The sequence below is a fragment of the Zerene cesonia genome, chromosome Z (assembly GCF_012273895.1).
Source record: "Zerene cesonia ecotype Mississippi chromosome Z, Zerene_cesonia_1.1, whole genome shotgun sequence".
NCBI classification, from domain to species: Eukaryota; Metazoa; Arthropoda; class Insecta; order Lepidoptera; family Pieridae; genus Zerene; species Zerene cesonia.
Genome location: NC_052122.1, coordinates 1,743,285 through 1,757,615, shown reverse-complemented (window position 1 = coordinate 1,757,615; position 14,331 = coordinate 1,743,285). Strand labels below are relative to the sequence as shown.

Below are 14,331 nucleotides of genomic sequence, written 5' to 3'. Positions count from 1 at the left end.
ATTGTTTATATTAAAGGACCGGAACAACTGCTGAAGAATAAAAAAAGTTCTTCCTCACAAAATTGTCCAAAATTATAGGAACACAGTAAAACAGCCCTTCAAATTGTCAAAACGCACAAAGAAAGTAGTTTGTACTGGTGATTGATTGCATAATCCCAGTACTTATTGTAGAAAAATTTTAGTTGAAATTTTGTTGTAGATTTTTACAAATATAAATCTTCTTAAAAAGGAGTGTTAAGTTACATATAAGCTAGCATATTACGGTAATGAGAATACTGGTTTAATGAGTATCGTAGCAGTAAGAAGTTATGATAAATTATATTCTCATAAATGCTCAAAAGCATCCGTATCCGTAGGTAGTTAATATTGTGTCAGTGTAAGGTGCCGAGACAGTATTTTAAAAATACTGAATTAGTACGTGGTCTCAAAAATTAATTCAACTGCATGAAATTTAAAAAATATAAAAAGGATCAAGTGCGTGATGCGCAGTGAAGGGTTCCGTAGCATAAAAATATATTATAGATAGGTAGTGAGGACCGCTACACTAGGCCATGAAAAGTGGCCTATTTATTCGCTTTTGTCTTTTAGGCCTTATTGTTTTGTATACAGTACATATTCCTTCAAAACTTCACAATTAAATTAAAATACCTATCCACCACATATTCATATTCATCCCTCACTTTACATACAGGAATGTGTAACAAAACATGTTTTAATTTTATGTACTAAGCTATTAAAAAAGATCTATTCATGTGCCAAAATTTCAGTTTGATATTTGTCATACTTAGATTCTTAGATGAAAAACTGACAGACAGACGTACGCACGCATGAAAGGACGCTACAAGTGCTCCTAAATATACTACGGAACCCTACAAACACCAACACTACACTATAAAAATAGTCATACTGAATAGATGATGGGCACAGATGAGCGAACGAATTTAATATATCTATTATGAACGTTTTATGTGGTGTTTCGATATTGACAACATTTCATTTTTAATAGTTCATAAAAGAAAAAATACGTTTCATTTTTTTATTGCTACTTACAATAACTGGCTTTCCAATGATATTTACAAAAACTTAATATACGTTTTGTGAATTATTTAATCTCATTATCGTATTGTAAAAAAATCATAACAATCCATACCCAATATCTCTTAAGAAAATTGTCTTCGGATTTACAATATCTACAAATCTGGGCTTGCGATTACTAAACTGAATACTAACAAATTTTTAATCGTCAAGTCTTTTAATAAAATTGTATACAAGCTTTAAAGGGAAAATTCATTCCTTCGAATGAATTTTTTTTTTGCACTTACGATATTTAAGAATGAGATGATTTAAAACTCACAAAGATAAATGAAAACCTCAACATTGTGAAAAAGAAATACGAGTTCTTATGGATTTTGATCTAGTTTTGATTAAAATAAAGCAACAAGTAGCTTAAAATTTGAAATGTTGCCAATTGCGAAGCCTCGATGAGAAAATTTAGAAGATATTTTGAACCTTAATATTTAAAAGCAAATCTAACGAATTGTCTCCACATTACAGACAAAACATAAAAATAAGAACCAAAAAATAAAGTCGATACGAAAAAAATATTTACATATTTAGAGTCGTCGGATTTAGCTCAAAATTAATAAAGTTGAAGTACTTAAGTAGTATCTGCAAACTTTATAATATACCTACTGTCACCGACGTCATTCGAATTTTGATGTGTCTTTACTCTATTTTTCTATTACATAGTAAAAAGTAGATATATAATTGTAAATAAAAAGAATAATGAAAGACGTATAGTGAAACTATTGAAATTTAAGCTTTAATGAATGCCATTTCTGAATGGCCTTTGTGACCTGAAGTGAGAATGAAGAGAATATATTATTGTTATGAAATTTATATTATCCCTTAATTATTTATTTGTATATTGTAATCTTGATTTTATTAAGAAAGAAATTATATAAAATACTCCTTGTCTAGATTACCTACCTACCTGTATTCTGAAAACGGTATTTTCATAAATTAAAGAATGTTATATTTTTATATATACAGCTGCCGTATAGTTTCTGAATATATATTTTCTATTTAGTAATTAGTACGAAGACAATCCACAATGCGTATTAAATATGATTAATTAAATATATTTTGTAAAAGATTTTCTCTACAATTTTAACCATGCTTTAAAGCAAATAAGTTCTTAAATTATTTTCCAGTACATATTGAATTGTATTAGAATGGTTTAATTTACACCTAAAAAATAAAGATTCATTCATCCTATCCAGTAGGTACCAGTCCACGAAGTACGAACTTACATCCTCCTATATTTTTTTTAAGTGTTGAAAGTAATTCTGGATGAGTGCGTTTCATTTAAATGTTACCTTCTAGTTAATAATATGTAAATAGATTATTCTACAGTCTTAAGACTTGGATTGTTTCCTGAAATAGTAACATACTGTAATCATTTAACGATAAGAAATATGTGTTTATGATAAGTCAATAAGTCTATTTGTGGATTTCAAGGATTAAAATGCTATACCTATTACGAAAAAATATATAGTTCGTATTCTGGATAATATGGTATGATACTTTTGGATGTTTTAGATCTTAATAATTATGTGTCTATGATTATTTATCCATGTCTATGTTAACACCTAGTAGTTAACACATTAGTTATAGGCATTATTTAATCACGATTAATTCGTGCAATTTTATCTAATTAGGTAATAATATACTCAACTGGAATATTAACTTTATTTCGCAATGCCGAAGGAATTGATAGGTTAATTCGATATAAGCACATCTGGACAATTCAGATCTATGTTAAGAAACATATTTTAGGATAACCATGTTTAAAATCTACGATGAGTGCAGTGTGCGTAAATGAATTGACTGTTAATTTCCACGGATACCTTCTGTCCATAGTTAATAAAAATAAATCCAATAATTTAATAATAATAATTTCCACAGAATGTTGTTAACGGCAATATTTATTTGCGAATAACAACACAACGGAACTTATTATTATTAATTCATTATTGATATGTAACCTTATAACTGGATGTTGTTTCATTGGTAATTAAGTATCCATGCTTTTGTGAACCAAAATACAATTCTGTCGATGTGATAAAAATAAAATGTTAATTAAAAAGAGAGCTTTTACTTATCACTTTGTTTTACAGCATGCGGAAGTGGGAGTTATGAGGAAAACTCGATTTTTTCTGTCCTTTGCGACGACTGGTTTTCCTGGTTTCGCCCATAAGCCTTTCTTCAAACACGGAGCCCATAATATTATGACAAGCGTTGTTAGTAACACTCCACACACCATCTTTTTGGTGCAACATTGATTACCAGATTCTAATACATTACAGCACCGACATATAATTATTATTTAAGTTTCATTTCACAATTTTCTTATGATTTGAATTAACATGAATTTTGTGCAGATCGTTGGCGTCTATGCAAATATATGACAAGTGTAGTTACAATTATGAAGTTACCTGTCGATGTATGTAAGAATAATCTATGGTATATGTTTAAACAAGTTTTTGTCGAATAAAGTATGTAGGGAGATTTTTGGTGTTTAGTTAATTTCAGCCAAATGTATATTGATCTCAATAATGAAAAAGTCCACTTAGCCCAAATTTATTCCTACTAATATTATAAATGCGAAAGTAACTCTGCCTGTCTGTCCGTTACGCATTCACGCCTAAACCACTGAACTAATTTTGATGAAATTTGGTATGAAGATAGAATTAAACTTGGGAAAGAGCATAGGATACTTTTTGTCGCAAAAAATGGTAGATGAGTTTGAAAAAGGGGATAAATTTTGTATAAAAGTTCCTTATTGCCAAACATATAGTCATGTAAGAATATTCAATTTTTTAAGACAAATTTATGTATCAAATAAATAACACCTTCACACCTAAACCACTTAACCAATTTTAGACCTTGGGAAACACTAAAAGCTAATCGGGCAATGTATGTAATGAATTCCACACAGGCGAAGCCGCGGGCGGGATGCTAGTATTATATATAAATGAAGTTGTGAATAACATTTATCATTCTCTGATCACTGTATTACGACAGACATCTCACTGTATGGAAAAACAATACCTCAATGTTTAATTAAACAAGAAAACAAACGTGTTCAAAAATAGCCCATTTATTTCAACATTTTAAAAAAACTATAAAATATACTTAATTTTGGACCCATAATTTCTATCGACGCATACAAAACATTCACCATTACAATAACAAATAATCTATAAATTACACAAAACCGTGTAACCATTGATATAGATTAAGATCGTTCATCGAAAAAAATGCAACTAAATGGGATGTAAAAAATATAAATAATACCAAATTAAATAAGACATCAAAAATTTTTAAGAACGCTCGCACTTTACCGTCTTAACCTAGACCATTGCGCTTACACCTAAGGAATGTTCACAAAAAATCACAACTATACATCACTGTTACAGTATTATAAAAGATTCGTAATTAATGATTCTTTAATACGTTTTTACGAAAGCTGTACTCGAATATTGGCCGAAGTGAGGTATAATTTATGCGTAAGCGTTGTTATTATTTTAATTATTGTACGTTGAAGCGGACACGCTGCCACCGTGGCCGGTCCAGTTGGTGTGGACGAAGTTCCCGGGTTTGTCAACCAGCTCGTAAGTGTGGGCGCCGAAGTAATCTCTTTGAGCCTGGAAAATAAAGTGTTAAACGATCTATATTTATAACTGCTGATTGCTATAATGAACCATCAACCAACGAAAAAATAATAATTATATGAAAAAATCGGTCGAACCATTCCGAAGAGTAAAGCAAATTTTTAACGGAATTTTCTGTATATACTCGATAGATCCTATCAATTCCGAAGTAATAAGGATGTCCTTTTATACGGATAAAAATCGATTACTGTGCGTTTGTCTAAGGAATAGCTATCTATATGATGACCGATTTGATTTTCTCTCATATATGTAGATAATATAAATTTCGCTGGATCTTCTAGGTATAATAATATTTTCTAAGAATTTATTTACAACGGGTATGAGTACTATGAAAAAGGCTCAAATGTCTAACATTGTCAGGTTCAGATTTCCACCATTTTAAATTAGTTTCCTTGGTGCTTTACACTAGAACTAATATCGCTGAAATTAAACTTCTCTGAAACAAATTTCGTTACCTTCCTAGTAAACGACTTAAGTAGGATTTGAAAATGGTTTAGTTTCATGAACCTTTCATTTCAAGCAACGTATATTGCTCGTATCTTCCAAGAATATCATCGTCATCAGCCCATATATGTTCCCACAGCTGGGACACAGGCCTCCTATGAGGGTTAGAATATCATCATTCTATATAAAAAAATACGCCAATTAGTTCCATATACATTACCTGCAACAAATTAGCTGGCAACACCGAAGCCCGGTATCCGTCGTAGAAGGCGAGAGCGGAGGAGAACGCGGGAGTGGGGACTCCGCTGAGAGCGGCTTGGGCGACCACCTCCCGCAGCGATTGCTGGCTGTTGCTTATACGCTCGCTGAAGAACGGGTCCAGCAGCAGGTTGCTGAGCTGCGGGTTCTTGGTGAACGCGTCCTGTTTGAGATAAGAAAAATATATTAATTTACATAAATTAAGGTCACATTGTTCGTCTGTTGTTGCTGTTTGCGATAGACTGCTACTACCAATCAAATTTGCACACCGTGTGCAGTTTGATCCAACTGAAAAGGTACGATAGTTTATATTATTTTAATAACGACAAATGATTAATTACCCGGGCGGACCCGACAGGTTTTTATTAAGTAATGTTGCGATCACCACACGCAACATTAACTTTGTTGTTTTTTATGACATATGGCATTAGGTGTGAGGAAGATGATATTTTCCTTTTCTTTTACTCATGTTAGTTTCTTCATAAAATCAAAAATAATTTTTCTATATGATAGGTATCTTTCAAATTAGAATTGAATGTCGAAATAAGACCATTTAACTTTAAAGATAATAACAAAAAGACAAAAATAACGATACGAGTAGCGTCGCAATATGTTAAGGTAGGTAGGAGGCTTAGAACGTACGAAATGGCTCTTTCAAAAAAGTTTTATCAACATGACATTCTATTTTTGTTACTTTTTCGAATATATTTATTACCTTAATATTGCCAAGAAAGACACTCCTGATGATGCAGCCTCCACGCCACATGAGAGCGATACTGCCATAGTTCAAATTCCACTTGTTCGCCTGTTAAGCAATTAATACAATTAGTCTGCTTCATACTAGATGAATATAACGAGTACTTAGAAAATGTTAAAATTATATTTTAAAGTAAATTAATGTTAAGTTACACAAGTACACTTTTGTTTGGAGATAAATCAAATCAGCACTTAACAAATTATTATATAAATAAAAATATATACATGTATATATAACATAATTCACTTTATATAATAACTAGCTGTGACCCGCGGTTGAAACCGCGTAAGCGTGCTGCGTAACCGTATCCCGTAGGAATATCGGTATAAAAAGTGCCTATGTGTTATTTCAGTTGTCCAGCTATCTACGAAGCAAAATAGTATTATTATTCACCAATAGATGTCAGGAAAAAAAACACGAATAAAACACGAATATGACATTATTTCAGTTGTCCAGCTATCTACGAAGCAAAATAGTATTATTATTCACCAATAGATGTCAGGAAAAAAAAAACACGAATAAAATACGAATATGACATTTTCTAAAAAAAATTTAAAAAACGAAACCCCCTGTATACTAAATTTCATGAAAATCGTTGGAGCCGATTCCGAGATTCCAATTATATATATATATATATATATATATATATATATACATACAAGAATTGCTCGTTTAAAGGTATAAGATTTGTTAGGTACTGAAATGTCACAAAAATAATTACCTAAAAATTTACCGGACAAAAAAAATTTAAAAGGGACCTTACAAGCGAAAATAAATTACAGCCAATATGAAAACCTCCTCCTTGTTTGAAATCGTTTGATAGGATTTAATTTCATTATCATACCTTAGCAGCCTCTCTAAGCAACATGAATCCTTGCGCATATGAAATCATCTTGCTGGCGTACAGAGCTTTACGAAGATTTTCCAGGAACTTTTTCTTGTCTCCCGAGAACTTGGCCACCGGACCTGGCAATACTTTGCTGGCTTGGACTCGCTCGTCTGCAAATTGTAACGAATTGATTCAACTTAATTAAAATTAAAAAATTATCCCATTTATTATATAACGTAAGACCAACAAAGACATGTTGTAACCCTTAAAATTATATAGTCTTAGTATTTTCTTGTGTTTGGTTTTACGCGAGTATTATACATTTAGAAATTAAAAACTTTTCAACGGATTTTAAACGCGATATAATGAATAAATCGCGTTTAAAATCCGTTGAAAAGTTTTTAATTTCTAAATTATATAGTCTTGATATCACCTATTTAATAACTGTGTGACAATTATTATATAACATTATTTCTACACCCTTTCTCTTCAGTTTCATTTAAATAAGTGTAAGTGTGCTCATTTTAGACTACATATACACACAAAAAATAACTTTTTCACAATCTCATGACATAAGCATTGCCTAGTGCATGATCCAATTAATTTAACAATAATATTTAAAACGATTAATTAAATTCTGATGATCAATTTATGATTTTTGTTAATACAATAATTTTATGTACCGTATAATTGTTAAAGTTATATAATAAATATATTAGTTATATAATAAATATACATAATAATGTATCATATGTGTAAAATTTGAAAGTCTATAATTTCCAAGAAGTAACAGATTATTTACTAAAATGAAATTTAATTATTTACCCTTAAGAGCCGAGAGACAGCGGGCGAATACAGCTTCACCAATTAGAGTGACAGGCACTCCATACTCCAAGGCACTGATTCCAGTCCACTTGCCGGTACCCTTCTGACCAGCTGCATCCCGAATCTTCGGTAATAAGAATTTACCTACAAAACAACACCTCATTATATTACCTATATTATAAGAAAGCAGTGTTAGACTTATAAGCCGGGGCGAGTAGCCTATATAATATATGAATATTACATACGACCTAAATGGTTATAGTGGATTATACAGACAGAGTATCCTTTAAAATTTCGCATAATCTTGCTCAAAAAACATATTTGACTGCATAAAATTTTCACTGAGATTTAGAGTGTAAAAACATCACAGTAACCATAGCAACTTTTTGTTACATTAAAACTTATTTGAATTTTTTTTTTTTAAATTGAAAACAATAAAATTTTTAACTGTAATATTTAATTTTTTCCAAAATACAATAATTATACTCACCATCAGAGTCCTTAAACTTCAATATATCCCTTGTTATTTCGATGAGGAAAGAGTCTAATTCACCTTTGTTCCATTCTTCAAACACTTGAGCCATTTCGTCTTGTTCAATGCCTGATAAAATATTTCGTGTCAAATATTACTCTGATACACATATGTAAGATAAATTAAGAGTAAACCGCATGAAAACAACAATGCTTTTATTAAAATCTTTTAATTTATCTCATAGGTCATATAAACCTCTACAAATGTAATGTATTGTAAATACTTATGTACTTATTATATATGTTATACATGATGTTTCAAAATGAAAATACTGTCTTTTCTGCTAAAAAGCAATTGTTAATTAATTACCAATCGTTTTACTTTATTGTATTTGTATGATATGTCTACGAAACATTTCTGATTGGACTAAGCAATTGATAAATGGACAAATTGTTCAATTTTTTTTTTTTTGCACTATCCCTTAAACTTCTTCCATTTCCTTTCTTATTAGGTCACTTCTTATTTTTGTACAATAAAGCATTATAAACAAGAAATAATAGTAATTTAGACAACTATTTACCCAAGACATCCTTCATTAGGTTATAAGCCTCGCAAATGAGCTGCATGTCGCCATATTCAATACCATTGTGGACCATTTTGACGAAGTGACCCGCACCATACTCTCCGACCCAGTCGCAGCATGGCTCATTATTAGCTTTTGCACTGATAGCCTGCAAAATATTGCTCATGTTAAAATCAATAGGAAATACTGTTCATTCAGCACCTAGGATCTTGAAATTATAAATTAAAAAAAATAATTTTATATATATATATATATATATATACCTATATAGGATAATAGATTTCAATACACTGTTTTTTGAAACTGGAGAATATTCAATAATAGCTAAATTGATTTTTCATCAGCTGTTACAAACCTGTAAACGTAACGTTATTCTATAGATCCTGTGGAATAACATAACATTTAAAGGGAATAAATGTAGATGCAGAGGAAATTGATAATAAGTCCAAATCAGTCCTACCTAGACCGGCAAAATTTTGGTTTAACTGGGACTCCCCTTTTAACGAAACAAAATAAAAACAATTTTTAATATGAGTACCTATACCTGATTGGATTGAAATGTTAAAGTTTTAAATCTCTAATATCAGATAATTACAGACTCCAAAATATTTGTGGCGGTGTTCCGAAGATCGCCGGGTCATCATAGTCGCTACATAGTATAAAACAAAGTCGCTCTCTGCCTGTCCCTATGTTCTTATGTATGTTAAAATCTTTAAAAGAACGCAACGGATTTTGATTGATTTATTTTTTAATAGATAGTGATTCAAGAAGGTTAATATAAATAATAACATCTATTAAACTACTCCGAAGGTAACGCGTGCGAAGTCGTGCGAAGAAAGATAGTAATATATAAAGTGTGTGGTACATATCACTATATATCATTATATATAGGTTAAGTATCATTGTATGTGAGTTAAGTCCAATATCATATACATGTGTTTTTGTTGCCAAATAAAAGTTATTATATTATTATATTTACCTGGAAAATGGGTTTAACATGGGGCCAAGCGGCAGGATGACCACCGGGCATGAGAGATGGACCATAACGAGCACCATCTTCTCCTCCACTCACCTAAAAATAATGAAGAAAAAACATCACTTAAGCCAGTAGATTCACTTACATGATGGGGTTATTGAAAATAAAAAAAACATTATGTTTATAAAAAAGTATTTAAATGTATAGGTAATTCAATTTTTTTCTATAGACAGAGTCCACATCTACATAGGTACGTATTATGGATTGAACTAGTAGTCATGCCAGTTTCCTCACAATGTTTCCTATAGTGTTTCGAGGATTGTTTATGAGACAGACTTTTAAGTCCGAAATACTAACCACTGAGCCACCTCTACACATAACTAATATATAATTAAATGAATTTATTTTAAAAAAAAAAAAAAAATTCCCATGAATAGTTTCCGAGTGATTTTCCTTGTTTAAATTTTTCAATAGGAAGTGCAGATTCGATCTAAGGAAATTCACAAAGCTGTATCAGTAAAACACAATGACCTTTGTACATTCAAGGACTTAGAAGGTTATTTGCAAAGCATATTGATGTGTAAAACATTCAAATGAATAATTATCACAAAGGGAGTAATATATCATCCTCTATCCATGATCTTAACGGAATTTAAACTTACTACACTATCAATTATAATTGATGAGGCGTCATTCACTACATTATATGTACACAATTTCTTCCAAATAGGCTTAGTTAATAACCTCTTTTTGTATAATGATAACGAAACATTTTTATTTGTTCAACAGAACAGGTTATATATACCAATATTATATACTAGCTGTTCATCCTTTCTCCACGATAAAAGATAGCCTATGACATATACATAATGTGGCTTTGTACTAGCAAGAGTTTCGAAAATCGATTCAATAAATCCCCTACAACATCACAAATTCACCACTTCATGTCTTAAAAAGTAATACATATTCTAAAGATTTGTATGTATTGGGAACATTGAAATTTGAATGACATTCTGAAAATGCAATTAATTTAAAAATATTGTATATTTAGTATACAATTAAAATAATACTCTTAATATTTTCTTTTATTGAAGATTAAACATCATGATCATGATACAGGAGTTCATAATAAATTATAAATAGAACTTACACCCATTCCAATATAATAGATGCCGGTCGATTGCAATTGTTCACACCACTTCTGTGTATCAGTGTACTGTGAGTTACCACCATCAATGATGATATCACCTTTTTCCAATAGAGGCACTAGTTTCTTCACAAACTCATCAACAGCAAAACCAGCTGTAAGCAATTAGCTAAGTAATTATCATATCGGAACTCCATGATAAAAGTAACAAATTTATAAAGAATCCTTATATAATAAAGACATGGGGATCTTTATTATAGAATAATAATATATAAGTGAAACCAAGAGTCTCAACTCTTGGTTTCATTCATCAACTCATGCAACAACGTGGTATTGAAGGTTTCTATGTCACTCAAAAAGTTTGCTGTCAAGGTCTATTTACCAGGCGGAAAGGCTAAGAAAGGCGTCCAAATTGCCTTTCAACTGACCTCTGGCACAAATTCTTTATTACTAGTATTCTGCCCATGGTTTTACAGGCGTAGTCAAAGAAAAATTCTATGGACTATGATGTTAAACCATGGCAAAAAACTCAAATTCAAAACAACCACAAATTATTCCAGCACAAAACACTTAAGGGCTCCCGCAATTCACCTGTAACACCTCTCGTGTTAAAAGTGTTTATGGGTGGTGGTGACCACTTTAAATTAGGTGGTTCACCTGCACCTTTGCTTGCTTTCATTCTTAATATTAAGTTATTATATAAATCAACAAACTGTTAGGTAATATATAAAAAAATATTACCTTTAACCAATAACATAACCTTCCTTGGCTTTTTAAGTTTGGCTACCATGTCTTCTAATGATTTGGCTCCTATTATTTTTGTTCCTTTTGCTTCATTTGCAAGAAATTGGTCAACCTATAGATTAATAAAATTTTTACATGTTAATAATTAATAAAAAAATGGGGAATTAGTTCAATAATTTTGTTAATCTCAAAAGTAAGATGGATCTTATTATCAGACAAAAAATTTGTCTTGAATATTTTGCATAAAAATTACTTAAATATACTATGTGAAGAGATGAAGCAAATGAACTTACAAAATTTTCCTTATACTATTTTAAAATATGTTTATGTTGAATCTCATGTCATATGGAGGCAATTTTCAATAACTTTTGCTTATTTTGTACATAGAACATTTTTAACATTGTGAAAATAAAAAAATTGAAATGTACTCACTTTTTCAACAGTTCTGTTGAAGGCACAAACAACAAAACCTTTTGAGTCCATATTCAATATGAGGTTTTGACCCATCACGGCCAATCCTATGAGAGCGATATCTGCTTTCGGTCTAAAATAAAATTCATATTTTAATCTCCTTACTTATTTCATGTTTATATGTCTGACATGTTATAAATCAGTATCAAAAGAGTATTGAAGTGACACAAATACAAAAATGTGTAGAATGAAGCCGGCAAAGAATGAGACAGAAATATACATCCTATTTTATATATATTCATCTCATTCTTTTGTCAATTACTGAAGTTTCACTTCTATCATGTGTGAATCGCACACACAACTTTTTTTTGGCATATGTATTACTTACATCAACTGAGAATAATTAATTTTACATATTATCCTTATAACCATTCAACGTAAACATGTGCTATGAAATTGCTCTAACTGAATACAATTTATCTATATCTGCTGATGTATTACAGAAAAATTTATTGAAACAATTTCATGCCAGTATCATTTACTTTTAATTTAATTGTTAACTTTAAAAGACTTAGTCACTTGCATCTCATATCATTCACCTTCAAATAACCTTCTCATGATAGTAAGAAATTATACGGAAATTTTGCCTTTTCAGGTAATTTAAGTTTAAAAGCATGCTTTTAACCTATATATTAAAGGCATCCAATTGTTATACTAATGACCTTTAAAATACATTGATATCTTATAATAATATAATGCTGAGTATACAAAATAGCTCTATATGAATTATCAAATTAACTTTACTCTTACTAAAAAAATAATTGCAAAACCTTTTTTGCTTATTCTTTACGGATATTAATTTAATATTATTGTTTGGAAATCAATCAAGCAACACTAATATTAAGATACCTAGTTCATACATAAATTTCAGTTACAATAAGATTCCTACATGTGTAGGATAAAATTGTTGTAATACATCCTCCATCCTGATTCAACATAATAATTTGAATGTATGTTTTGCAAAAAATATAAATGATTTTCTAATACGTTACAGTAAGATTCCAAATCAAAAGTCATGCTAGGTCAGCGTTTTTTCCTTCAAATATTATAATTATTCTAAGGCAAACTTAATTATACTTAATGCAATACTTACTCGGCCATCGTAGAGTAAATGAGTGAATAACAAATTATATAAAGGAAGAACACCACTATTTATAAAATTTATATTTAATATAATTTTGTCCCGCCTGTACCACACGGCCGATCAAACACGTTTGTTCAAGAACAATCAACGTTCAACGAATCCTGAAAGTCGATCATACGATCAGTACCTACCTACCGGTAGCATGAACGTAGTTGGTTCATGGTTAATGTTAAATATTATTTACGATGACGACATCTGACATCTGACACAGAATGACAATGACGTTAGACATCACTTTCATACTAATTTATTAATTGTTGCCAACGAATAATAATTTGATGAACCTAAATCATTATCCTAGATTTATAAACAAAAAGACTCATCTGTTAATATTTTTGTTTTACGTGTTATAATTAAAAATAAAGTTCAAAGAAAACAATTTTTGTTCAAAAATAATTGTTTCAATAATCTTATACCTTTAAACGAGCAATTATTGTATATATTTAGCTAGCTAGGAATCTTTTTTAGAAAATGTCATATTCGTGTTTTTTTTTTCCTGACATCTGTTGGTGAATAATAATACTATAAATGCGAAAGTTGTGACGATGGATGCATATGTGTGCGTCTGTTACTCTTTCACGCAGAAACTAAAAAAATTTAAATTTGCAATGAAATTTGCTTCGTAGATAGCTGGACAACTGAAATAACACATAGGCACTTTTTATAACGATATTCCTATACGTTATAGGATACGTGGGATACGGACTTACGCGGTTTCAACCGCGGGTCACAGCTAGTTTATATGAAATATGACTAATCGTCATATAATTAAAAACGCGAACGAAGTAAATTTATTTTTTAACTACTGCGCAAAACTTCGTTACATGCATTTTTTTATTTCTTTCAGTTAGGCTAAAGTTTTCTATTGATTCACTGTATTCATTGATGAAAATATCTAAAAACATGCCAAAAACTTTCTTATTTTTCCAGTGTGGGAAAGTAAAT

The 14,331-nt window shown here is 30.4% G+C and overlaps 1 protein-coding gene across 1 annotated transcript; it reads right to left on the bottom strand.

Annotated features, from left to right (window-relative positions):
• Positions 1-4,415: 4,415 nt before the first annotated feature.
• On the bottom strand, positions 4,416-13,532 carry LOC119835909 (6-phosphogluconate dehydrogenase, decarboxylating). Its single transcript, XM_038361016.1, has 12 exons — positions 13,336-13,532; positions 12,204-12,315; positions 11,769-11,883; positions 11,031-11,182; positions 9,884-9,976; positions 8,902-9,052; positions 8,340-8,450; positions 7,850-7,993; positions 7,040-7,194; positions 6,154-6,243; positions 5,401-5,601; positions 4,416-4,709 (listed from the first exon to the last, which is right to left on the bottom strand). The coding sequence occupies exons 1-12, from the start codon at positions 13,341-13,343 to the stop codon at positions 4,590-4,592; spliced, it is 1,452 nt and encodes a 483-aa protein (XP_038216944.1). The 5' UTR covers positions 13,344-13,532; the 3' UTR covers positions 4,416-4,589.
• Between the last annotated feature and the right edge of the window lie 799 nt (positions 13,533-14,331).

Coding starts and splice junctions, on each gene's coding strand:
- LOC119835909 (XM_038361016.1), bottom strand. Junction 7,994..8,339: donor GAAGTTTAAGGACTCTGATG/GTGAGTATAATT, acceptor GTTGTTTTGTAG/GTAAATTCTTATTACCGAAG. Junction 7,195..7,849: donor CTGTCTCTCGGCTCTTAAGG/GTAAATAATTAA, acceptor TACAATTTGCAG/ACGAGCGAGTCCAAGCCAGC.